Below are 26,898 nucleotides of genomic sequence, written 5' to 3'. Positions count from 1 at the left end.
CTTGAGCCAGGTTGCACTATTTTGTATTTTCAAAGTCAGCATAATTGATAAGATTACACCTTGTTTTATTATCATGCTTGATAAGGCAGAAAAAAAAAAGTTGTTTGATTGTCCTTATCTGACCGACCCTAATCTGGATTGTTTTTTTGTTTTTTTGGTTTTTTTTGGTTTTACTGTAGAAAATGTTTCTTCACACTTCTAAACTGTTTTAAAAACATAAATAAAGTAGTATATAGTAGAGAAATATCCCAATTCACAGCCATTTGGGCTATTTGTTAAGCTGATTCGGCAGACATGTTTTGGATATGACCTTTATAAAATATTTTTAATCTGACCGACCAACTCAATGTTTGGAAGGGATCTATGGTCAACAAAATAATTTTTTTTTGGCCGAAGCAGTATCAACAACACTTACTTGCACTTATCCAGAATAGGTCCAAAATGAGTTGGATCCAGATCACTTGAGATTTCACTGACTTTCTCTAAGATGAGATCAGAAGAACTATCTGGAACAGTTTCTTCTGCAGCATCAAAGACTTCGATCATTTCCATATAAGAATCAAGTAAAGAAGCTGAAAATAGAATAAACAAAATAGATTTAAAGGCCGATAGACTCATAAGCCAAAGGCTCATATATGAAATGTAGCATCATTTGCTTATGACTGAAAAGTTTTTTTTCATGAAGAATACTTTTCAAATATATCCAAACACTCTTTATAATGATGAGTTTTTACTGGGGACAAGTGGGGGAAGAGTTCTGGCTTTTCCCCATGACCCCCCCCATGGTGCTGGACAATCAGTCGGACTGGACTGATTACAATATTACAAATGTTCATTGTCCCAGTCAATTAAAGCCTTAATGTACGATCTTTTTTCAGAATTTACCTTTATTTTTTTCAAACCCGATTTTTTGGCATATTTGTAATACTTACACATGTTCTAGATTATGATTTGTTTTTAGATTATGATTTTATGTCGGCCACGATCGCAATCCGTAGTCTCCTACTAAACTAGTTTGGTTCCGCTCCCTCCGCATGTGGAGGTAGCGTACCCATACTGGCCGCGTAGGAGCCTAACTCTGAGGCCGCACTCGCTGTCCTAATCCAAATAGTGCGAGATGTTTGAGTGATAGAGGTGAAGTTTATGATGTTGTTTCTTTGCAAATTTCCAATGTTTTTCGCGTCCAAATGTATTGGGAACTTTCATAATGATTGCATATTATCATTTTGGAAGAAAAAAAGAAAAATCTAAAAATTTAAAAAGATCGTACATTAAGGCTTTAAGTCAGCAATTTCCACCTGGAAATTTTGTCCAGTATGCCACTGTGCACAGCAATGGGTCTCTGTCCATTGAGATATTCCATTTATAATCCACACTACTCCTGTGGAAGATTTTGGAAATATCTTCCACAGCTGGGTAGTATGAATTTCTAATGGAATGAACACTTAAACAGCTCCATTTGCAACTCATCCTCCCTCAGTGGACGATTAAATTGAATCTTTCTCAGTATGAATTTCAAATGGAGCTACTTAATGTGTGTTCATTCCATTAGAAATTCATACTCCCCCTGTGGAAGATATTCCCAAAATCTACCACACGGGTGTTTGGATTTTAAATGGAATAGCCCATTCAGTGCATCTTCTAGCTCTGTAAGTAGCCTTAGCCTTGAAATCATAATTTACCTTAATACCAATTATTCTTAATGAACTTACTTTGATCTTCAATTGTCATATCACTAATTTGCATAGAAGCTGTGTTGTCAATCAACAACTGAGCACTACTAGTAGATAAAACTGTCTCGGACAACGTCAACTCAATCAGTTCAAGTTGGTCTGTTGCTGTTTGTGTTGTCACTTCTGCTGCTGCTCTGCGCTTTCTTGTAGCACCACGACGGCGACGACTGGATTCACTGTTTTCAACATCCGCAAGCAGTCCAAGATTACCAAATGCAGAGAGGTAGTCACCTGTGATTTAAGAGTAAACAGTTGGTGTTGTTTTCCAGAGGGAAGCGCTTCAAGGAATGGTATCAGGAACATTCATGTGGGCATTAGCGCCAATCCGGCTTGAAATGGGGGGATAGGGGGACAATCGGCCTGAATTGTCAAAAAGTGGCTGAAAAGAACAAAAAATTAGAAATTTTTCCCGCCGTCCTTCTCCCCCGAATGACGCCCATGCATGTGGGTTCCGCAGCACAGCCATATTATGACATTTCCATAAGAAATAGAATTGGGTTTTTTTCACAAAATGTATAGATGATAGATGAATAGATGAGGCAATGCAAGCCACTCCTTTGAACGTGAATCAGGAACTTGAATTCTTCAAGTCCTTTCATTGTAAGAGTCAAATTTTGGCATATATACATACCTTTGTATTTTGGTTCCAAGACTTGTGCCGCCTTATGCACGCCGTCTTTTCTTCCTCGCTGAAAGAGGTTTTGCCGTCACAACAGCAGTTGCATCATATAAGGAGCAGATCTTGAACTTGTTGCAGACCTGGAATAGAGTGCATGCGCAAAAATTAGATTTATTCAAAAATTATAGGTCTTTTGATTTGCTCATTTGTAGTATTTTGGTGGGTTTTTTTTTTTTTAAATAATTGCCCTTTGGTTAGAAAGAAGAATCACACATCGCACACTAGCACAATTAAACATGAAATTACAAGTGGAAACATAATATGCATAGACAGATATACCAGAGTAAAAACTCCGGACATTCCTGCCTGTGCAGGGACTTGAACCCCAGACCTCTAGCTGAGCTACACAGACTGTCCCTTTGGTTATTGTCAAACACATATAATTCCATACATAAGGTGTAGCTGAACTTGGAATCCTCTTTTAAATATGTATTAGCTTATATCATACTAGCACTCACAGCACACGAATCAAAGATTGCTAGTGACCAAACGCTGGTAGTTACCATCATTCTGTCATCATGGTCATGGTTAGCAACAGAGCAACAAAGTTGTCTTCAAGTCATCTGGTTGCCAACACTAGGGCATGCTAATGACTTATCAATGAGATATAAAACCTATGTTCCTTGTGATTGCTTATTATGATATGGACAATATCAAACAGTATTTGCAGGCCTGTAGCGAGGGGGTGTGGCACCCCACCCCCCATAAATCTGCTTTTTCTGTAAGAAATAGCAAAATATGTCAAAAAAATTTATAAATATACCCAAATCATGTAAAATTTGTTAAAAAATAGAATCTAAAAATCAATTGCAGAGGAGATAAAGGTTTGCTTTTGGCCAGAATGAAGATTTCTTTTGAAAAGATCTGCATTTGGCAATTCCGCACCCACAAAAAATTTTGGCTACGGGCCCGACTTAATTCTTACCTCCATGATAAATATCCGGGTGTTATTCGCTAACACACTTGGTTTACCAACAAAACTGAATTCTGGTTCTGAGACTGCGTCGGAGACTGATTTTTTCACTAAGTCTGCGTCCAATGTGAACAGTTGGTATTTCAGTGGTTGTGCATCGGAATCTGTTGCACAATTTTCTACCAGTACATTAGCCTACAGGAGAGAAAAAATCACCAAATTACATCAAAATTAGCAGAATAACTTGTTTGTTAACAGACAAGTCTAGGAGCTGAACTGAGAGGCTGATGAGCTGATGATTGTCCAAAATAGTTGAATAGATAGATGTGTTTAGATACAAATTCAAAGTCTGGTAACTTGTTATCCACTTTACTAAATTTGCGACTTCTAACAAAAGGCGCTGGTTCCCGTAGTATTCCTCATTCAAAACCGACCTTGGCGTTACCTACATGACTTTGGCAGTCATGGTTGCACATGCAGGTACTTCTTTTGAAAGTCCTAATCAAGGTATAGCAGTCGCTGATATGATATGCAGCTTATAGAACACAGATAACCTCTATAGGTTCCAAAATATGAAACATTTCTTCTGTACATGTAGATAATAATAACAAATTGGCTAAAGCCTAACATGTTTAAAAAGTATTACAGCTAGGGATTTACAGTGTATACAAACTTTACAACATAGCTTGAGCATTTTGCTTAAGCCTGGTCCCATCAGGATCCAAGTGTGTCTCAGCATGGAACAACAGTTTAAAGCCATATTATAACATTTTCATACAAAATAGATCAATCAATCAATCAATCAATCAGATTTATTTTATGTGATTGGTATTTCTTTGCCCTAAAATGTTAGCTTTTACTGTCTGATATATCCCCTTTTAATTTTGAACCGAACAACTACGGCAAAGCAAAGAAAATTGGAATTTACTACCAGCGCACATGTCGCCAATGCGTATCACTCTTTCGGTCATGTTACGGTACGATCCTTTGTTGTGTATACCACCGTCCCACACGCCATGTACGTACTCTGTTATGAACATTGCGTATGCCTTCAACTAATATTTCCATCATAAAAATAAGATGGTTCCTGCGTTTTATTCAAAATCTCGGATTTTCGCAAAAGTACAGGTAGACTACCCCGTAGTCCACTTGCCCATTGTGCATACTCTGGATATTGTATTTAAGCTTAAAACTCTGATTTAATTAATGTGTGCACAATTGATAGATTTTCACATCTGATCTTTTCAGTCACCCTACTCCCTCTGTTTGTTAGCTTCCCAAGTGGACTACTGACATTGGATTGCGGTTTACATGCTTAACACGGCTGTCTATGAGCTTCTATGGATGAGATTGTCGAAATCTGGCCTACTAAAATTGGCGATGATGTAATGCATCTTTAAATGGATCTGGCTTGTGATTGGTCGCCCAGATCTCGTTATGGTTTAAATCCTCCGGTACCTGTCATTACCATTAATAACTACATGGTACACAAGTATGTGGCCTCACGCCGCCTTTGTGTTGTGTAATTGCATGAACGCGTCAGTAAGTCAATGAGCGCGTCTTGTATTTGCTTGCGGTTAACTTTGATTGGTAAACAAGTATGATTGACAGTGTGAGTGTTAGGGACTTTGCCTGTTCAAAATCACGTTTTTAATTGAATGTCCATAGTCTATTTTAACCTGGAATTTCGCGATTAATAAACTGGCAGATTCTAAAATCAGAATTGTTCAGTACTGAAGTGCCAATACAATTATGACATTATGATATGTTGCATTCAATAATATAAGCCACTTTACTTTTACTGTCACTAATATAATTATATTAACTTTTTCATAACAATTTTATACTAGTATTTTGATGTATTAAATATCAGTATCATTTCGAGTTCAACTGAATGCTTTCATCATGATTAACATGCTTTTATTTATCAAAAATAGACTATGGCATAGTCTAAAGTACAGGCAGCACAGGGTCTTGATTTTTGCAGGGTATGTTGAAACAATATAATCATGTAAAAAATAGAATTTTGAAAAATATTGGGGGCGTCCTCCTCAGTAATTGTTATAATATGGCTTTAAATAAAGATACAAAAAAACACACTTACCTCAGAGAGAGCTTCATAGTCATCCACAGAGAATTCACAGGATGTCGGCCCTGAGCGTACAGTAATATATGCTTTAGCAGTTCCTGATTGGCCTTCCACATTTGTTGCTGTGATGAGGAATGCATAGTCTGTACCACGCTCAGCAATACCTGAAATTTGTTGATTGAAAGCAATATTTACATACATGATGTTCATGATAAATGACGGTCCTCGGTAAATGGCTTTTTACCTTAGTGTCTTTTGGCTCTGGTTCCCCTTAGAGGATAGCACTAGCTCTAGAAGATATATAAAAGCTGCCCAATAAAACCTTTGTATCTGCTAAGGTCTGTAGAGCTGGTATAGTACAGCATTGTGGGCAGCTTAGCTCAAACCCCACTGCCATATGGTCCTGAATAGATACCCCAGTCTTTTATTAGCCTGGGTGGGTGAACGAATTTTGGTGGGTTTTTTTTGGGGGGTGGGCATTGGCATTAGGGGGGAAAGTGAATTTCAGGAGGCAAAATCAACCAATTTTGTGCACAATTGCCGCCAAAAGTGGAAATGTTCTTAATTTTGGGTTTTTACTGAGGGGAAAGAGTTCTGACACATAATGAAAAAAAAAAGTTTTTTGAAAGTATGTGCTACATCATGTAACATTGATAATCCATTGATGATTTTGTTATATTTGCTTTGTTTTGAAGACATGTTTTGTATTTCTAGTTATTTTTTCTTACCTCCTTCTATTCCAACCATAGCAATCAAGAACCCAGCTCCTGTATCAAGAACTCTTGGGAATCCATACAGCAAATTAGTAGAATCAGTCAGATCAATAAAACCATAGCCTGAAATTGTAATAAAACATACAGAATAATCAGAGAAATTGAAAATTGAAAGCAAATAGGTAACATAACATAAAAACAATACGGCAGATAGGAGTCTCTTATGTCAAGTTATTTTGAAGAGAGAACCTTGTTATTTTTTGTAGAGAAAACCGGTTTATTATTTTGAAAAAACTGGTTTTTTTTCTTTCAAATCAAGAGAGCAGATTTCCCAAGCTGAATTGGCTTTTCAAATTTGATACTCAAAGTTTGATAGAGAAACAGAGAGTCTAATTTAAAAAGACAAGTTTTGGAAAACTTGTACTTTTTTAAAGTTTAAAGAGACTGTAAAGTCTTCCTGCCTTCAGAAAAGGGCATTATTGGGCAAAACATTTGGAATTTTACACTATATTGGCCCAGGGCCGGATTTACCATAGGGCCAGATGGGCCCAGGCCCAGGGCCCCCAAATTTTGGGGGGCCCCAAAATTGCCCTGTGCAGTATGCATCTTCCATTTTAGCCAAAAAACACCATGTTTTGGGCCAAAATAGGGTACAAGAATTGCACAATTTTGAGCGCTTCGCACGCACTGGCCTGGCCTGTTATATAGCAAAATTCAGCTTCAATTTGGGCTAAAATAGTCTAAAATTGATTTTTTTTTTTTTGCGCTTCGCGCGCAAATCTCCTAGTAGAAACTAAAAACTTGGCCACTTGAGTGCACATGCCTTCCTCAAGGTGCGTTTTGGGGGCCTCCAAATTTTGGCCTGGCCCAGGGCCCCCAAAAAGGTAAATCCGGCCCTGTTTGGCCCATGATCAAAGTAAATTTAGTTGTGAAATGGTCCACACAGAAGATGAAACATGCAATATCTGTGTGCTTCTTTCCTTTTATATTTTTGTACTTTCCTCTTTTCTTTTTCTTTGCCATCCCAATTTCCTCTTTTGCTTTTTGTAGTACCCCCCTGCTGGATATGCCACAGCCTATAACTTTTCAAACTAACACTGCAAAATCTTATAAATATCCTATACTATATCTAACTACCATATGCGCACACTGACAGATACACCCAATATTATATTATATTATCTTTTTTTATTTTTCTGGATACATGTCAAAATGGTTCACTATGATGTGACACATTAATATGTGTATCAGGACACATGTTATCACACCTGGAGACTTGTCAGGGATGCACCATTTGTTTTTTCAAGGAAGGCATGGGAGTTCGGATTGTGCAGAATTTTTTTTTTTCTGCCGAAGTAATACGTAGATATAAACATTTTTTTAAGGTTTGAAATAAACATTTTGCGAGTGCAGTTGATTTGTGATATTTTCATGCACACAAATATTTGTACTTCTTATAGGCCTTTTAGGAAATGTACAAATTCGTAAATAAATTCATGTCACAGAAACATGGGTCCTCTCCAAAATACCGTGAAAATATCATATTTACAGTATACCTATGATATGATGGGCTAATGCTCTTATGGCATATCTCCCTAGCTGACACTTACCTTCTTCAGTGCCTACGGTTGTCCATGTGATGTCATCATCAGCATCTGCTCCATACACAAATGCAGTCAAGAAAATCACGTCTGTGTCTTTAACTTTTCCGTCATCTTGAAGTTCTTCAAACTCAATCTTTTAAATAAAAAGTGAAATCAGCTTAGTCTAACATTATTGACACTGGTATGTGTATATTAATTTTGCCATCATTCCACATCCATGCTTTTGAAGAGTGAGGGCTTAACGGCCTTAACCAAACAGATCTGTAAAGCCTAGTACAAGTCCAAATTTTATGTTTTGATATATATTTAACTGCCCCACAATTTGATTCATGCAAATAGTTATTTTGAGTTTTGACTCCTTCTGTTTCAAGTTGTTCCTCTGTAAGCCAATATTTCTCTGTCACAGTGGTGCTGCCAAGACTTTTTCAGATGGGGCGAAAAAAGGAGGAAATGCAACTTTCAAGGGGGCAAAATTTTCTAAAATGGTCCAAAAGTATAAAAAAAAAAAGGCAAAAAAATGAAATATTAGGTGTGGGGGGTAAGAGGGCATCACTTCTCACATGGTACACGTGTGCCCCCCTCATTGCCCTCTTACCTATGCCACTGGTCTATCTGAAATCTGACTACTGTACAGTGGCTTAGGAAGATTTTCAAGATGGGGGGGGGGGAGCTGAAAAAATAAACATTTGATGATGACCCATTCTGGGGGTGCCCAAGGGGATTCCCCTTCAGAATCAGAACATTTTGTGAAAAAATATGTCAAAAACACCAATTTTTCCTGGTTTATGATGACATCTTTTCTCTCACCTGGAATTATGAGGGGGCTGAAGGGTATTCAAGCCCCCCCCCCGTTCCTACCCGGTTCCTAAGCCTATGCAGTATATCTCACCTTGGGTGGGTTTCCATTGACAGCATCTATATAAATACTGGCTGATGCAGACCTCTCCTGTTTGGTAGCTACTAGAGTGATTTCATAACTCTTATCTGCTTCAAAAGCCAACGCATCAAAGGTCAAAACAGCGCCATCAATGTTGGTTTCATTGATGATTAATTCACCGATACGATCTGGATTGAATGACCAGCAGGCACTGTTGTCTGTTGTCTGTAAGAAGAATCAAACAATTAATAGAAAGTTTCATCCAAGCTAAATGTAAGTACGTAGCATTAGATTAAAAAGTCTTACTTTGAGGACTGTTAAATGTCCATTTTTGTCAGTTTTTAATAAAATTTGTATTATATTGCAAATTTTTAAAAAAATTATTTGATATCAGGACATTCCTCGTATTCAAAATGCAATTTAGTGTGTCTGATGTGCTCTCCAAAAAATACTGTGCAAAGGTGGATGACTAAGGTAAAGGAGACGATCCTGTAAAAACAGTGCTCAGAGTGCCCATCTCTCTTTCAATGGCGACTTGGGCCATGTAAGGGGATCGCTACATCTCCTCCACAGCAAGTCTGTTACCTTTCCAGCATTTAAGAATGCCGGTACCCATTTTTACACCTGGGTGGAGAGGAGTAGTCGAGATTAAGTGCCTTATTCAAGCGCACAACACGATGGCGCCACCGGGGCTCAAACCCGCAACCTTCCGATTATGGTTTGGGTGATTAAGCCCTTGAAAACATCCTGGCTGAAACAGATTGCATATGAACAAGAACATCACATTCACATAACAAGATGCGCTCACCTGAGTGCATTCCCACGAATAATCCCATGGTCTAGCCTCTGCATCAGGGTCATAGGTCAGGGAGCCATCTATTACTATTTCTCCACTACTACGACCTACGGTGAACTCCCTGGCACCTTTAATGATTGCCACTATTTCAGATTTGATGGTTGTCACAACTATAGACTGCTCTACATAGGCATCTGCATCGCTTGATTTGTAAACTTTAACAGTGAATTGAACGGCTTCTCCACCTGTTGAAAGAATATTACATGTAAAGAAGTCAATTGAATATGAAAATATTATCCATGTTCATTAATCAACCCTCAAAAACCTTCAAGAGGAAGCTCTGTCAGAACAGTTCTTCTGGGGTGAACCAGCCCTGCCTGGTTATGAAATTAATCAGTGACAAGGTCATCTCTAATTGATGTTTGAATGTTATTGCACCTGTCAAATTCAAAGATAAAAAATTCCTTGTTACTGATTAATTTGATAACCAGGCAGGTTGGGTTCACCCCAGAAGAACTGCTATGGCGGGGCTTCCTTGGTACCTTAACTGATGTTAGCAAATTTACGACCCTAAATGGCATAACTGTAAACATTTCATATGCTAAAATTGCATAATCATTTCCTCTAAATGGTGTAACCCGGGGGTGTAACATCACTATTTTGATACATTGATGGCAAACAAGAGACCATAAATGTTGCTATGGCTGAAAAAGAACGAGTAATTGGCACAAATGTTCAAAGATGAAGTTACTCATCCTGGTGCCCATCACATAATGGTACTTTGTATAATGTAATTATTGGAGACCCATTATTGAATACAATTTGTTGGCAAGTTTGATCCAATGATTTCTAATGGCTCAAATTAAGTTGGATGGTTTAAGGTGATTCCTTGCGTTTAAAGCCATTATTGTAACATTTGCTGAGGATGATGCCCTCAATATTTTTCAATATTCTGGGTTTAAGAAAAATATATAATAATGTATTTTATTAAACTAACATACCCTGCAAAATTCAAGACTTTAGGAACTGTATAGTTTTGTTAAAATCCGAGATTTTAAATATGTACTGGAACCATTTAATCATTACGATGGAAATATTAGTCTACATGTACACAATGTTCATAACACAGTATGTACAATGGCATGCTGGATGGTCATACACACATCAAAGGACCATGCTGTATCACGACCGGCAGAGTGGCATGCATTGACGACATCGGTGCTGGTAGTAAATTTTCTTTGCTTTACCTCAGTTATTCGGCTCAAAATTAAAAGGGGCATTATCTGACAGTAAAAGAATCTATATTTTAGGGGAAATGTTACAATATGGCTTTAAGTTGTGAAGTATAAGCATTAGTCACATGTTGAATTGAGTTCCCAGTATTGAATCATCAGAGAAATCTAATAAAGTTGAGTCAAAATCATCAAGTAACTTGTTGTTAGTCTAAAATTGTTTCGGACAATTATTTTGTTTTACTGTACATACCAGGCAGTGAGTTAGCATCCACAAACAAAGTCCTGCTGTATTGAGTCTTCAGATTGAGAGCTATGTCTGTGTCATTAACTGACCATTCAAAGACAGTATCTCCTGCTGGTACACACTCGGAATAAAATTTCACTTCAGCAGTCAGCGAGAAACTTAATTAAAAAGGAAGCAGAGAATTAGGGTATGGTAAGTTACAGCATGATATTCCAACTAGTGAGAATTATTATTCTTATTATAAAAACATTTCTTATGGCACTCTACAAAGCACAGAGCACCTTACAAGAAAGCATATAGAGAATCAATCAAGCAAATACTTATAAAATAAATGTAGATATTTATATAGCCTCAAAGCGCTTTACATTTATTCCGCCGTCATTAGAATATGTCGAAACCACGTTTGCAGCCTACAAGTGGCGCAGGGTCCATCAGTACAACGACTGTGACTACCCCTAACAGCTTCCCATTGCACCTGGGTGGGGTGAGGCAAGCGAGGTAAAGTGCCTTGCCCAAGGGTGCAACACGGTGGTGGGACGGAGAATCGAACCCACGCACGTCGAGCAAGCTCTCGGATTATGAGTCCAAGGCCGTAACCACTGAGCCACCGTGCCACTTATCAACAATTAAAGCAAAAATAAAAAACAAGCAGCAATACTAAGCAAGATAAAGATGAGTTTTGAGCATGCAGCTTGAACCCAGACACTGACTCCACTTCTCTGACCTCAGTAAGGAGCTCATTTCATAGTTGGGAGCACCTATGGCAAATGAAGCATCCCCAAGCTTTCTAAAAGAGCGAGGAACCCTAAGGCGGGTAAGATCAGATGAGGAGCAAAGCCGAGATCCGAGACCAAGCTTAGAACAACTATTCAGCAGATGAAATAAATCAATCAGGTAAGCTTGGGCATTAATGCAGTTCAAAATGTACATAATTAATTTAAAATGAATCATTTGGTTTACTAGAAGCCAGTGAAGCTCATCAAGCATGCTGGCAGAGGGCTATTCTCATCCACAAATGAAGACAAGCCACACAGCTTTGGGAGGTGCTGCAGTTGCAATTGGATTAAGAATTTCCTCTCTCTTGACCCAAAGGCTGACAGTAAAATTGTTCACATATTTTATTTCCTTGTACAAACAAACACACTTACCTATCTGCCACCTTGACACTGTCTGGATCAATACCCTGAGGCAGGACTTTGACTTCTGGTGCTGCAGTTCCAGAACGTTCCACAGAGAAAGTGGCTGTATCACTGCCACCCAAGAAATTGGACAGCGTCAAGGTAAATGTATATGGTGTGTCTGCATCTAAGGCATCTCCATTAATTTCTACTGTAGCAGATCCATCACCACTGTTAAGAGCTGAAAATATAAAAAGGAACACCAAATAAGTAAAAAGCAAACAATTTAACAAACAAGTGACAAAGTCATCTTATTCAATAAGGCCAAGTAAAATAAATTAAAAATATATAAAAAAATAATATAATGAAGACAACTTTATCAATGGCTGCTATCTACCTAAGATGACTTTATCAATGGCTGCTATCTACCTAAGATGACTTTATCAATGGCTGCTATCTACCTAAGATGACTTCATCAATGGCTGCCATCTATCTAAGATGACTTTATCAATGGCTGCTATCTACCTAAGATGACTTCACCAATGGCTGCTATCTACCTAAGATGACTTTATCAATGGCTGCTATCTACCAAAGATGACTTTATCAACAGCTGCTATCTACCAAAGATGACTTTATCAATGGCTGCTATCTACCAAAGATGACTTTATCAATGGGTGCTATCTACCATTGATGACTTTATCAACGGTGTTTTCTACCAAAGATAACGTCATCAATTGGTGCTATCAACCAAAGGTGACTTTATCAATGGGCGATATCTGCCTAAGATGACTTTATCAATGGGTGCTATCTACCTAAGATGACTTTATCAATGGCTGCTATCTACCTAAGATGACTTTATCAATGGCTGCTATCTACCTAAGATGACTTTATCAATGGGTGCTATCTACCTAAAATGACTTTATCAATGGGTGCTATCTATATAAGATGACTTTATCAATGGGTGATATCTACCTAAGATGACTTTATCAATGGGTGCTATCTACCTAAGATGACTTTATCAATGGCTACTATCTCTCAAGATGACTTTATCAATGGCTGCTATCTACCTAAGATGACTTTATCAATGGCTGCTATCTACCTAAGATGATTTTATCAATGGCTGCTATCTACCTAAGATGACTTTATCAATGGGTGATATCTACCTAAGATGACTTTATCAATGGCTGCTATCTACCTAAGATGACTTTATCAATGGCTGCTATCTACCTAAGATGACTTTATCAATGGCTGCTATCTACCTAAGATGACTTTATCAATGGCTGCTATCTACCTAAGATGACTTTATCAATGGCTGCTATCTACCTAAGATGACTTTATCAATGGCTGCTATCTACCTAAGATGACTTTATCAATGGCTGCTATATCTACCAAGATGACTTTATTAATTGTGCTATCTACCTAAGATGTTGGAGTGCTAATTATCAAAGATGACTTAATCAATTGCTGCTATTTTTATAAGATGAATTCATCAATGAGTGCTAAATACCTTCAATGACTTTATCAATGGGTGCTATCTACCTAAGATGACTTTATCAATGGGTGCTATCTACCTAAGATGACTTTATCAATGGGTGCTATCTACCTAAGATGACTTTATCAATGGCTGCTATCTACCTAAGATGACTTTATCAATGGGTGCTATCTACCTAAGATGACTTTATCAATGGGCGATATCTGCCTAAGATGACTTTATCAATGGGTGCTATCTACCTAAGATGACTTTATCAATGGCTGCTATCTACCTAAGATGACTTTATCAATGGCTGCTATCTACCAAAGATGACTTTATCAATGGGTGCTATCTACCTAAAATGACTTTATCAATGGGTGCTATCTATATAAGATGACTTTATCAATGGGTGATATCTACCTAAGATGACTTTATCAATGGGTGCTATCTACCTAAGATGACTTTATCAATGGCTACTATCTCTCAAGATGACTTTATCAAATGGCTGCTATCTACCTAAGATGACTTTATCAATGGCTGCTATCTACCTAAGATGACTTTATCAATGGCTGCTATCTACCTAAGATGACTTTATCAATGGGTGATATCTACCTAAGATGACTTTATCAATGGCTGCTATCTACCTAAGATGACTTTATCAATGGGTGCTATCTACCTAAGATGACTTTATCAATGGCTGCTATCTACCTAAGATGACTTTATCAATGGCTGTTTTCTACCTAAGATGACTTTATCAATGACTTCTATCTACCTAAGATGACTTTATCAATGACTGCTATCTATATAAGATGACTTTATCAATGGCTGCTATCTACCTAAGATGACTTTATCAATGACTGCCACCTACCAAAGATGACTTTATCAATGGGTTATATCTTCCAAAGATGACTTCTTCAATGAGTGATATCTTCCGACGATGCCTTTATTCATGGTGCTATATACCAAAAGTAATTTCTCAATTAACATTTTCAGTGAAACAAAGACATTTTGTTCATACACTTACCATTAAGATTATCAAGAGCTGCAGTAACATTAGTTGTATCTCCTGAGCTAGACACAGACCACTGGAATGTCATACTCCTGCCTCCTCCACCAATAGACTTCCTGGCATTCAGTTCAACATCACCACAGCTAGGCAGTCTAGGAGAACCAGTGATGAAAGCCACTACTTCCAAAGATACATCAGGTCCACCAATGGTCACACTTCCGCTGGCTGGAAGACCAAAGTCTTGACGGAAAGCGTAGATAGCATAATCTTGAAAGTCAAGTGCTTCTCCTGTAGAATAATGTATACATTTTGTGTTGTATTATCAGTGGCGCGGTGGTGCCACAGGGGGGCATGGGGGAAATTCTACCAGACAGAACTCTAGCCCCCCTTTTTCCCCCAGTAAAAACCCAAAAATTGGCTCCAGTAAAAGCCCTAATTTTTGCAACAATTTTGCACATTATTATGCTTTTATGAGTCCAAGTGTGTGAAAATATTGGATCCAAAACATAATAATGATAAAATTGATGCTTTTACGCCAATATTTATTGGTCTCGCTATGAGTTTTAAAATATTGGACTCGACTTTGTCTCGCTTCAATATTTTAAAACTCATAGCTCGACCAATAAATATGGGCTCAATGTTTATTTGCCCCCCCCCCCTGGAAAAATTCCTGGTGCCTCCACTGTGTATTATTAAAGCTTGTGATGAAAAAAATATGGGATGATTGAAAGGCATTTCTACTCATTGGTAGTCAATGTAAATATTAATGTGCTCTAGAAATACAATATCATATTCTCAAAGATTAATCTTTAATCATTGACAAATGTAATCTTACCTATTTCAATCAAGTCATCGCTTTTACCAATCACGATATACAGATCTCTTGGGCTCCTCCATTTACATGCAGCACCATCACCGAGCACCTCAGCATTTGAGAACACATCATCACAGCGCCTAAAATTCTCATAGTCCACTCCAAGATCAAAGGCCATTATCAAACCAGCACCTTTATGATCAAGAAGAGAAAAAAGTTATATAAAAACCAAGTTTTGAGGTTAGTAAATAGGATTATGTCATTTTGATGACTGTTACTTAAACGGGAATTAAATGAATATAATAAGATAAAGGATAAAGATCATAAATACTACATACATACTATATTTCTACCAATTGCTGGCTATAGAAAAAAAACATTTTATTTAAACCAAGTTATATTCATGGAGGATAGAAATCACCTTAAACTAACCAAAGACCCTTAGGTCCATATGCAAAATGCAAGTTAAACCAGGTCTAAGGTTAGGCCTGGATATATGTCATGATATAGGGGCAGATTTTTATCCTATTTTATCAAAGAAATAAGGAAAACGTTTTTATTTAATTTTACAAAAAAAACTTTTGCAAAAGCTTTTTTTTTTTTTTCCTTATCAATACAAATTATTTTCGAAAATTGTTTTTTTTAATGTTTTTAAGAAATATTTTGCACAAACATTTTCTTTGTTTTTTCGGACAATATTTTTGGAAAATTGTTTCTTACGTTTTCAAAAATATTTTCGCACAAGAATTTACTTTCTTTATTAATAAATATTTTTGAAAAATTGTTTTTTACGTTTTTCCAAAAAATATTTTCGCACAAGAATTTTCTTTGTTTATTAATAAATATTTTTGGAAAATTGTTTTTACGTTTTTCAAAAAATATTTTCACAAGAATTTTCTTCGCTTTTTAGGAAAATATATTTGTAGGCCTGGTCTAACCATGGAGGTTGGACTCAGGAGGAATCCCTTTACTCTTTTCTTCAGTCCAAAAGTTAAACTGGAGCCGTCTAATATCAAGATACATGTAGTTTCCCTTTAGCAGGATCTAAAATTATATAGAATATGGTATGTAAATACCTAAGAGTTCCTTCTCCCTAAGTCTAATCTCCATGGTTAGATCAGGTCTAAAGTTAGACTTGGTCTAATTTGTTTTGTGCATATGGACCTTAGTCCCTGTTGAGAAGCTTGTGGGGGTGTGTGTGTGCCGTGTGTGTATGTGAGATGTGAGATTTTTGGATGAATTTATAGCAATATTGCACAATAGGGTCAAGCAATGGAGACACTAATCTATCTGGGCTATCTTGCAGTATACTTTTTCCCATCAGTTTAAACCTACCGTCTGGTGAAAATTTAGCATATTCCACTTGAGGTGCCTGGAAATATGCAGTCAAATAGGATGGATCCACAGTAAGGTTACATGGTGATATGCCATTGATTGTCGGTCTAGCATTAAACTGCCCTGAAGCCGCTGGGTATTCAAAGCTATAACCTATTTCATAGTCACTCAGAAACTCTCCGTCAATTTCCATTGTGAAGTCTGAAAAGGTAAATAAGGTCATGTAATTCATTAGATTAGAATAAAAAAAATTTATTGTTTTCACTTATTTAAAATCTATTGGTTTATACACAAATCCGAGAAGCATTTACTGTATTTGGCCCTCTACTGACGGAAACACAGATGTACTAGAGCGGGAGATTTAATTCGTAATTCAATACAATCATGATTGTGTATTGAAAATCACTGTTGTGTACAATTCCCAGGTACAATTCTGTATAACACACATCATGTAATGGATCAAACCCTGACCTCGGGACGCCACAGTTTTACATTGGGGACACCACAGAAATGGCGAAATCGGATCGGGTGTATAATATGGATGTTCTTCAAACTTATGTACAATATCAAATATTATCCCTTTATTATATGATACCAAATTCTCATCAACAATGAGGTAAATTGGAATTTTTTTCGGGAGGGCATTGGGGTGGCAAAGTGCATTTCAGGGGGTAAAATCAACAAATTTTGCGCAAAATAGCTGCAAAAAGTGGACATTTATGTAATTTTGGGGGGTTTGTCTCAAAAGTGAGGAGGGGGCAAGAACAATATTTGGGGGAAAATGCCCCCCTTGCCCACTCCCCGTAGCACCGCCACTGAATTGGGGAGGGGGAAGATGATGTCAATCATGTCACTGACCCCTTCCCTAATAAGTGCCTATTTGAATGCACCTGTAAAACTAATCTCCCCTAATATATTCAAATGCCATCTTAAAATTTTGGCTTAGATCATTATGTATTTGCCATCATGCACTGTATTTTTATTGATTAAATGTGCGTAAATTCCAAATTTGACTTGCATTTGATCATTTTTATCAGCCCCATCCTCTCAATTTGAATTACTTTTCATTGTATTAATCGGCTATAATTCATCAAAAGGATGAATGTACTACTTACCTTCATTTGTGATATCGGCCAATAAAACTGGTTGCACATCCCAATCAGTTGTATCCAATGCACGGAATTCAGCGAGGCTCTCTAGAGCTGTAGCAACAATTTGTAGTTCTGTGCCGACTAAGGAACTATTTACTATCATACTGTTAGGCGTGAAAGATTCAATCTGAACACCTGTAAAAAGCAAAAATAAAATAAATAAATAAATAAACAAACAAACAAACAAACAAACAAACAAACAAACAAACAAACAAACAAATAAATAAATCATTATATAAAATATAAAATGGTATGAACTTTTTCGGCAGTATTTTTTGTGGGACACAAGAGCACATCAGACATATCAAATTGAATTCTGAATGTCCTTCTGATATCAAATAATTTTGATATTTTGAAATTTGTGATATAATACAAATTTTATGACAAATTATTAAAATTTGATATTTTTTAAGTTTTTGATATTTAACAGTCCTCGAAGTAAACTTTCTAAATCTAATGATATGTACTTAAAGTGTATGTAGCTGGGATGAAAAGCCGACATTTCATATTGAAGATATAAATTTTTTCCCCAAAAGACCTATCTTTTGTGGTGTTTTTTGGGGGAAAAAATCCATACGAAAGGTCAAAATTTTCAATTGAGCATCATTTATACTAAGTACCCCCCCCCCCCACCCCCGGAATATCCCCTGTACCCATTATTGCAGACTTACTTTCGTGCACTTTGAGGTTTCCAATAATGTCCGAGACCAAGTCAGAATCACGTTGAACTGCAACATCATAATCACCTGGATAAAAAACAAATTTATATGATGATAAAAAAAAAAAAAGGCAGGAACTTCCCTTTTGACATGCCTAATGCCATAATATGCATTCCGTGGTAAAATTAGTTAAAGCCATATTGTAACACAGGCGGTGGGGAAGCGATATCTCCAATTTTGACGCCGCCATTGGATTAACACATAATCATGAAATCTTCACAAACAATTCTAAATTTGTTATGTGGTGTCAAAGCAAAATTATCTTACTCTAAAACCGTTGGGGTTCGACAAAGTACCCCACTGCAAGTATGTTAATTTTCCATTTGTAATTGCTAACCGTGTATTTGGAATGGGGCTGTCAGCCCTGTATCTTCGCCAGCCTCGTACGTCACGTGTTGCGTGTCCTATGCCGCCTGTTGTAACGCTTTGCTGAGGAGGATGCCCTCAATATTTTTTAATTCTGTTTTTGACACAATTGTAATGTACTTTAGTAAACAAAGAAAACCTTGCAAAATCAAGACTTTAGGTGCCATAGTTTTGTCAAAATCAAAGATTTTGAAGAAACCGTCTTAATAAGACGATGGAATATTAGTCAAACACATGTTCATAACACAGTACGTGACGCCAAAGGATCATACTGTATTTAATGTCCGCCGGAGTGGAGCTGGTAGTAAATTCCAATTTTCTTTGCTTTACCTCACTTGTTCAGCTCAAAATTAAAAGGGGACATATCTGACAGTAAAAGCTAACATTTTATGGAAAAGAAATATTAATCTATTTTTATAGAAATGTTACAATATGGCTTTACTTTTAGCTCCTACTTATTTCAAAGCTGAATCTGTAGCGAATATAATTATGTTTCGCTCCTTTAGAGCTTCTAGAATCAAGCTGATTGCTTGGGTGCAGGTCTATATTCCAAAGTGTTTGTTTTCCTAATGGTTTTGGCTCCAAAGAAGTTTATTCCAAACAGTCTTTGTTCCCAGCAGTTATTTCACTGAATGGTCTTTCTTCTGCCTGAGTTTTACTCTGAAAAGTTATTATTCTGAAGGGTCATTGCGCTAAGAAAAGTTTTTTGCTCCAAAGGGTTGTTTCTCCTTTGGGCTGGCATCACACTCTCTTGTGTGTACGCCTGTGAGGGCCACAGACTGTAATTCCCAAGTAAAACCATGTATTGAAGCAAGTTGACTTTTTAAAATCAAAACTGGCAAATTCTGAATTTCTGTCACCTTTTAACCCCCCCCCCCCATCTCCCCTGAGCACAACATTGCAGCACATACCTGGTCCAAGATCGGCTGCACAAATCATATATTGGTTACTGTATCGCTCAATCATTTCACCTTCAAACTCTGAGCCATCAGATGAAGTGTACAAACATTTAAGACTGGAACCAGAAGAGAATCCAGCACCAAGGATTCCAAGCTGAAATTAGGAAACAAAACAATTTTAGGATGGTATAAGTGACGTCCCCATGTGACTTGTTTTGTCTGGAGTGGGAACAGGGAGTGGGAACAGGGAGTGGGACATGGCTTTTGATGCCACTCCAGGTATAGTGGAACTAGGCAGTGAAACCACAGGTAGATGGTACAAATGTTGATATTACAGAACAAGAATTAACCCTAACACTGAACCCTGCTTTTTGCTATCGGAAGTTTGAGAAGAAACGAAAAAGGAAACGAAAAAGGAAATAAGATGAACAAAGAAGTCACTTGGCACCCCCGGGATTCGAAGTTTAGACCCCCTACATGCCAAACACACAATCACCGACTGGTAGCCACATGGGTTACGCTGCCCTGGTCAGCGATTCCATGAGCATATAGCACTTGGGGTGATTGCATCATCGCAGACCCTGGGATTCATGCATGCACAGTGGTTTTCATCGTGGGTGTTAGGTTAATGGATGAATGTATGATGAAATGATGATGATGATGATGATGATGATGATGATGATGATGATGATGATGATGATTACCACCACAATAATGATGAAACAATAAATCTTATAAACAACCTACCTCGATAGGTTCATTTGGAATAAGATTTGGAAGAACTCTCATGACACCGACACAATCAGTACCATCCCCTCCACATACGCCACAAGCATCAAACTCAAGACCACTGTATAACAAAGAAAGACAGGAATTACAAGGATTGATTGGCATATTCATATTATATAATTACATCCACGGACAAATATGATTTGCACAGAAATAAATAGCAAATTATGGATATGTAAAACATATAAAACACAAGATGAAGGAAAAAACATGTAAAAATATAAAATTATACATTATAGCATGCAGGGGACGAAATCAAAACTCGACTGGCGGTTGACCGCCGGTTCCATCCAGTTCCATCCGGTTGCTATTGTTCTAAATAATGGTAACTGGACGGAACCGGCAGTCAACCGCCAGTCGAGTTTTGATTTCATCCCTAGGATATATTTTTTAGCATTATGATAATTATAAATCACACAATTTGTGGCAATTTTTGACCATTTTTAGGCATTTTGGCGGACATATTTAAACTAAAAAGGCAATCAAGTCTTACCTGTTTGCTACACCATCACATCCTTGACATGAGGTTTCATCTGCATAGGAAGCACTCTCACACTGACCACAGACATTTAGTCCTGTAGCTACATCATTACCACTACTTCCACCAACGCATTCACCGCAGTCATTCTCATAAGCACGAGGGCGTCCTGTATATACGATAACACATTAATATTTGTGGCGCCATGCATAATGGTTCCCCCTACACCCCCATTCTTGAAATGATTGCATGCAGAGTGCGCAAAAATTTGCACAAACACCAATTTAAATAATTTTGGTTATATAAAGTTGAAACTTAGTCTTAAATTGATCTTTCAAAATGACTATTTGTGCTGAAATGAAAATTGTGACTTTTACTGCTTGGAGGGAGCGCAGAATCGATTTTTTTTTCTTTATCACCATCATTTCGGTGCCCCCCCATTAATGTGGTGTTGCCCCCTCCCACACCCTTGCTATGCCACTGACTGGAGTAACATGATATTAGAAACAGCACACAGTGCTTATAATTGAACAGCTAAAATGGGTCGATCCATTTGAAGTCCACACTCTCCCTGTGGAAGATCTTGGAAATATATTCCACTGTGGGGAGTATGAATTTCAAATTAAATGACTAATAGGCAGCTCCAATTGAATTTCACACACCTTCTGAGAAAGATTCAACCTGAATCTTTCACAAAAGGTGGGCACGTTTCAAATAGAGTTGGTTAATGCACTAATGCCATTTGAAATTCATACTCCTCCTGTGGAAGATATTTCCAAAATCTTCCACAGGTACAGATTGGTCCAATGGGGTGAGTGTTTACATTACTGGAGTAATATGATTATAATACCAACACACAGTGCCAAAGTTATTCAGACATTTGAAGAATTTATATTAATTTCAAGAAATTCAATCGCAATTTCTGTTATTGGACAAAACAACCATAAAGGTGTAATTCCCAGGGGTGGGGATAACCCCCTAGTATCTTGATAAGGGGATGTGACCCGATGGCCATACAATCATCCCCCAATTAGGCTTGTATGTGGGTTTCTGACCAATTTTATCTCAAAATTTGGCTATTTTCATCATTTTAGTTTTAATATGGCAAAAGTTTTCACATGCTTCACACGCATTTTGTACCATAAACTTATAGGCCTGTGTCACCAAAAGGTGCTGGATTCACCTACTTAAAGAAAAAGAAATCTTATGCCACTGAGAACAACAAAAATTATGTATGTACCTGGATTGATGCAGGTGGTAGTACAATCCTTGTACTTGCTGCCAAGTGCATACGATACATCAGAGGGAGGTTCACAGTAATCACAAGAGTCGGCTACCCATCCTCCGTCACATTTACCGCGGCAATCCAATCGTCCATCGTTAGCGTCCGATGCCTGACCAGTTTCACCACCTGAAAAATAAATAATTGTGATTGCAATTACAATGGCGAAATGATAATGAAGCTGTAAAGATGATTGGATTTGATAATGAGAGTCATTGGGCAAGTGAAAAACTAAAAGGGGGGTGTTTATTCTCATCCAACTGAGAGCTGCATAGTATTGGAAGGAAGGAAGGAAAGAAGGAATGAAGAAAGGAAGGAAGGAAGGAAGGAATGAAGAAGGAAGGAAAGAAGGAAGGAAGGAAGGATAGAAGGAAGGCAGGAAGGAAGAAAGGAATGGAGGTAGGAAGGAAGGAAGGATGGAAGGAAGGGAGGAAGGAGGGAAGGTAGGAAGGAAGAAGGAAGGAAGGATGGAAGGAAGGAAGGAAGGAAGGGAAGGAAGAAAGGAAAGAAGGAAGGAAGGATGGAAGGAAGGCAGGAAGGAAGAAAGGAATGGAGGTAGGAAGGATGGAAGGGAGGAAGGAAGGTAGGAAGGAAGGAAGGATGGAAGGAAGGAAGGAAGAATGGAATGGAGGAAGGGTGGAAGGAAGGAAAGAAGGCAGGAAGGAAGGAACGAGTGGAGGGAGGAAGGAAGGATGGAAGGGAGGAAGGAGACAATTAAGGAAGGGAGGAAGGAAGGAAGCTGGGCCATTGATTGATAAGATCCTGGGATAAGATTTCAAAAAGTGGTTGCTCCTGATATGTTCTCGAATATGAGATGACCATCAAAAGTTTGCCAGGAAAGCTTGCGAAGGCTGCTCTACTGTGAAATTGAAATAATAAGAGAAAATCTGTGACAGAATATTTGTAATCAAAATTGGTCCAAACAAGCTGTCTTTGTTGAAACTTACCGACACATTCTCCACATTTATCAAATGTTGCATTTCCATAGCAGGTTCCAAAGCAATCCCACAATTCTAAATATCCTGCTTCTCTGCGACAGTTGCCACATTTATCAGCTCCAAAGTTATCAGGTCTTCTGGTGTTTCCGCCCACACATTCATCGCATTCATTAATGAAGGCATCACCTATAAGAGGTTGATTGTGATCAATTATTATATTATATTATATTATATTATATTATATTATATTATATTATATTATATTATATTATATTATATTGTGTTATGTTATGTTATGTTATGTTATGTTATGTTATGTTATGTTATGTTATGTTATGTTATGTTATATAATATTATATCATATCATATCATATCATATCATATCATATCATATCATATCATATCATATATCATATCATATTATATTATATTTATATTATATCATAAGACTTGAGATGGACAGGAAATCAAGATGACAGACAGGTGGCCAACGGTGACACCACGGGTGGGGGTGGTGGTGGTGGTGGACAAATTCCCCTCCCCAGTCAGACCTCTTTCCCCCGATGCCCAGTAAAAACCCAAACTTAAGAAAATTTCCATTTCTTGTGTGGTTTTGCTCCCTCCCCCTGAAATTCACGTTGCACCGCCCCCATGCCCCCTCAAAAACATTTCTGGTGCCGCAACTGCTGACAGCTGGACTAGACAAACATGACAATATAAAAAGAACGAGCAAACTGACCAAGACATTTCCATTAATCTGTCATTTATTACTGACAGTATATAAATTAGCTTCATGTATTTGAATGGGCCTCAATTTTGTCAAAACTGCGGTTTTCTTTGTTTTGGGTCAAAACTTTTTTATTTCAAAAATAGCAAATGACAATTTGAATGACTTATCTTCCACTTTAACAATTTTTTTAAAATCCCCTAATTTAAATTTTTTTACACTTTCGCTGGGATCACTGAATATGGGATTTTGATTATATTATGTCGTTTCATGTATCTGTAATAGTAAAATAAAAACCGAAATTGAAACACTGAGTGCAAAACACGTTTCAATGATCTGTTTTTGAGTGCCAAATAGGCCTAGGCCCTACACCTCGTTATATGCATTTCAGAGTTGTTCTAGGACCAACCACAATTGCACAGGCTCAACATTATGCATTATTTTCTCTTCTGAGATCCAACATTCTTAGAAGATATGTTTACGAGCCTGAGAACATCAGCCAGTGTGACCCCCCTCCCTACCCCACCCCCATGCGGTGCTGATATTTACATCGGTGCATGTGTGAGCCTTTTCATCTAGTTGCCTTGCCTTTAGTTATTAGATAAGGGACGCATGCAACAGTGCAGTAAATCAGTAAATATGTAAATCTGTGATTAGAAATCTATGAAAAATAAAATAAAATCAATCGAATACGTCAGTAGCCTTTCTTTCGTGCACTCTCCCATGCCCCCTACCAGAATCAAAATCAATAAAGTCGATATGAATTTATCTACTCGAAGCCTACCTGCACAAATGCCAGCACAATCTTCTTCAGCTCTGCCATTGCATACTCCTGAACAGTCTTCCCTGGCATTGCCATTACACTCTCCAGCACAATCGATAAAACCGATGCATTCCACTGGTAAAAACAAAACAATAATCATAAAACATCTTGAAATATGTCTAAAATAATAGTATAGTAATATAAAATAGCTACTATCAATTTAAACATGGCCTCAACGACGCGGAGCCTGGAGAAAAACTGCCCTCGCTGGCGCATATGGGATGTATCCAACAAACACAAAACGTTTCACAGAAAACGTTTAAATGTCAGGTTATATAAAATTAAGGTATAAAAACGTTTTAATAACATTCAAAAAACATTTTTGTAAACTTGAGGCATAACATTCTAAACAGAATTTTATTTAAGTGTTGACAAAATATTTTACAATAGCCTAACATTTTCATGACCGAAGGCTTTGCATAAACCTACATTTAAATGTTTTGAATAAACGTTTTAAGAACATTTTTGTGTTTGCTGGGCAGTTACTTTTAGGGAACACTTTTAAAACTATGGATAGAATTTCAAAGAAAGCATTAAAAACAAGTTTTCCCCGACCTCTAAAAAAGTGATTTCCGAGGTGCGTTTTTTGCTCTTTTTCACACCCATCATAACCGTTTCAAAAAAAGGACACAAAATATAATTATTTCCTATTGGATTTTCTTTTGCAATTTAGGTAAAAATTAAATGGTTAATTTTAAGTTTATATTCCAATCAATCATGTCATAAAAGGATAAATGAAATTGTGTGTTTTTTAGTTTTTACTCCAAATAAAAACAGATAGGGAAATGAACTAGCGGTTGGACTTTTGTTAAAAATCTCCCACTTTTGAACCTTTTGATTGGAACAAATAGCAAAAAGTGGACATTTGCATTTCTTGTTGGCGGCCATGCCCAAAAGTGAGAGAAAATTGACAAAAGTTCTCCTTTTTGGCGGAAGGCGTTCAAACAGTTAATGGGAGGGGGCCGGGGTGAGTTAAGATTTTACAAAAAATCTGCGCAAGAGCACTTTTATTCGAAAAAGGTCCACTTTTTGACGTCCTGCATACCACCAATATGAAACCAGCATTAGGCATTACTTTCCCCCCGAAAGACCCCCATGTCATTAAAACGTTTTATACCCTTTTATACACACAACGTGTCCCATAAAAACGTTACGTGCATGTAGAAAATGAATACAGCGTATAAAAATGTCTTTACCAAACGTAATTAGGGTGGGTATATGACATGTGTTTGGGTCTATACGTCACATTAGTGGGTAAGTATCCCAGGGGTGGGGAAAATCATTAATGTAACCGTACAAAAGATGGTCAATCGGTCCCCTCCTCATTTCTATGAAGGTATAGGGGTCTTACATAGAGTATTCCTCAGATATGTGAGGAGGGGGACGGGAGATCATCTTTTGTGCGGTTATATTAATGGCTTTCCCCACTCCCGGGGATACATTGAGGGCATCTTATACCCACTAATGACCCAAACACATATCATGTACACAAACCCATCTCAATATGTGAATTGACCTTGACCGTGGTGACGTTTCAAAAATAGCTTTAAAATCTAAATTTTAGCCTCCATTTTTCCCCTCCCCTCAAGATGTGGGTGATAGCGGATATTTGTAATGAGTGAATTGTCTACAACTTAGGGAACAAATCATAAGTGATGTAATGAAAGGACAAGCGCAATTATCAATAATATTATCATCATATCCTATGTTTTTCAAAATGCTGATATATTCATCTGATCCTTTAATTCTTTTGAGGAGTGTATTTGTCAATGTTTCTTTTGTGCAATAAGTCCAACCATGAAAAAACAAAAATATTAAATACAGAAAAAATGAGAAAACAGAGCCACGCTTGTGTTCATGTTCAACTGTCGTTGTGAAATATTTTATGGTTATCAATCTTGACACCCCTGTCATCTTGAAGTTAAGTTGTTTTTAAGATATGGAGTTGAAACTTAGCAGACAATTACAAGACATACGAAAAAAATACAGCTCGTTTTCTACGAGTAACCTTTTTATGGGACACCTTGTATAAAGGGGTATAAAACGTTTTAATCACATTAAAACCACTTTTGAAAAATTGCTGCAAAACGTTATAA

General features: G+C 37.4%; 1 protein-coding gene across 1 annotated transcript in view; it reads right to left on the bottom strand.

The window, feature by feature from the left end:
• Positions 1 to 26,898, bottom strand: part of LOC140152198 (uncharacterized) — a 41,468-nt gene that overhangs the window by 6,858 nt on the left and 7,712 nt on the right. Inside the window, exons 2-23 of the mRNA XM_072174496.1 lie at positions 24,764 to 24,877; positions 23,262 to 23,438; positions 22,273 to 22,443; positions 21,048 to 21,201; positions 20,513 to 20,615; positions 19,778 to 19,919; positions 18,453 to 18,527; positions 17,746 to 17,916; positions 16,631 to 16,831; positions 15,317 to 15,487; positions 14,497 to 14,769; positions 12,032 to 12,242; positions 10,890 to 11,041; positions 9,417 to 9,649; positions 8,621 to 8,833; positions 7,738 to 7,864; positions 6,143 to 6,250; positions 5,430 to 5,578; positions 3,338 to 3,520; positions 2,405 to 2,492; positions 1,713 to 1,964; positions 416 to 572 (exon numbers count right to left, since the gene is read on the bottom strand). Of these exons, the coding sequence (XP_072030597.1) occupies positions 416 to 572; positions 1,713 to 1,964; positions 2,405 to 2,492; positions 3,338 to 3,520; positions 5,430 to 5,578; positions 6,143 to 6,250; positions 7,738 to 7,864; positions 8,621 to 8,833; positions 9,417 to 9,649; positions 10,890 to 11,041; positions 12,032 to 12,242; positions 14,497 to 14,769; positions 15,317 to 15,487; positions 16,631 to 16,831; positions 17,746 to 17,916; positions 18,453 to 18,527; positions 19,778 to 19,919; positions 20,513 to 20,615; positions 21,048 to 21,201; positions 22,273 to 22,443; positions 23,262 to 23,438; positions 24,764 to 24,877 (3,625 nt within the window). The remainder of the gene's footprint in view (positions 1 to 415; positions 573 to 1,712; positions 1,965 to 2,404; positions 2,493 to 3,337; positions 3,521 to 5,429; positions 5,579 to 6,142; positions 6,251 to 7,737; positions 7,865 to 8,620; positions 8,834 to 9,416; positions 9,650 to 10,889; positions 11,042 to 12,031; positions 12,243 to 14,496; positions 14,770 to 15,316; positions 15,488 to 16,630; positions 16,832 to 17,745; positions 17,917 to 18,452; positions 18,528 to 19,777; positions 19,920 to 20,512; positions 20,616 to 21,047; positions 21,202 to 22,272; positions 22,444 to 23,261; positions 23,439 to 24,763; positions 24,878 to 26,898) is intronic.

The sequence above is a fragment of the Amphiura filiformis genome, chromosome 5 (assembly GCF_039555335.1).
Source record: "Amphiura filiformis chromosome 5, Afil_fr2py, whole genome shotgun sequence".
Lineage (NCBI taxonomy): Eukaryota > Metazoa > Echinodermata > Ophiuroidea > Amphilepidida > Amphiuridae > Amphiura > Amphiura filiformis.
Note: the sequence above shows the minus strand (reverse complement) of the source record. Positions and strands in the feature narration are given on the sequence as shown.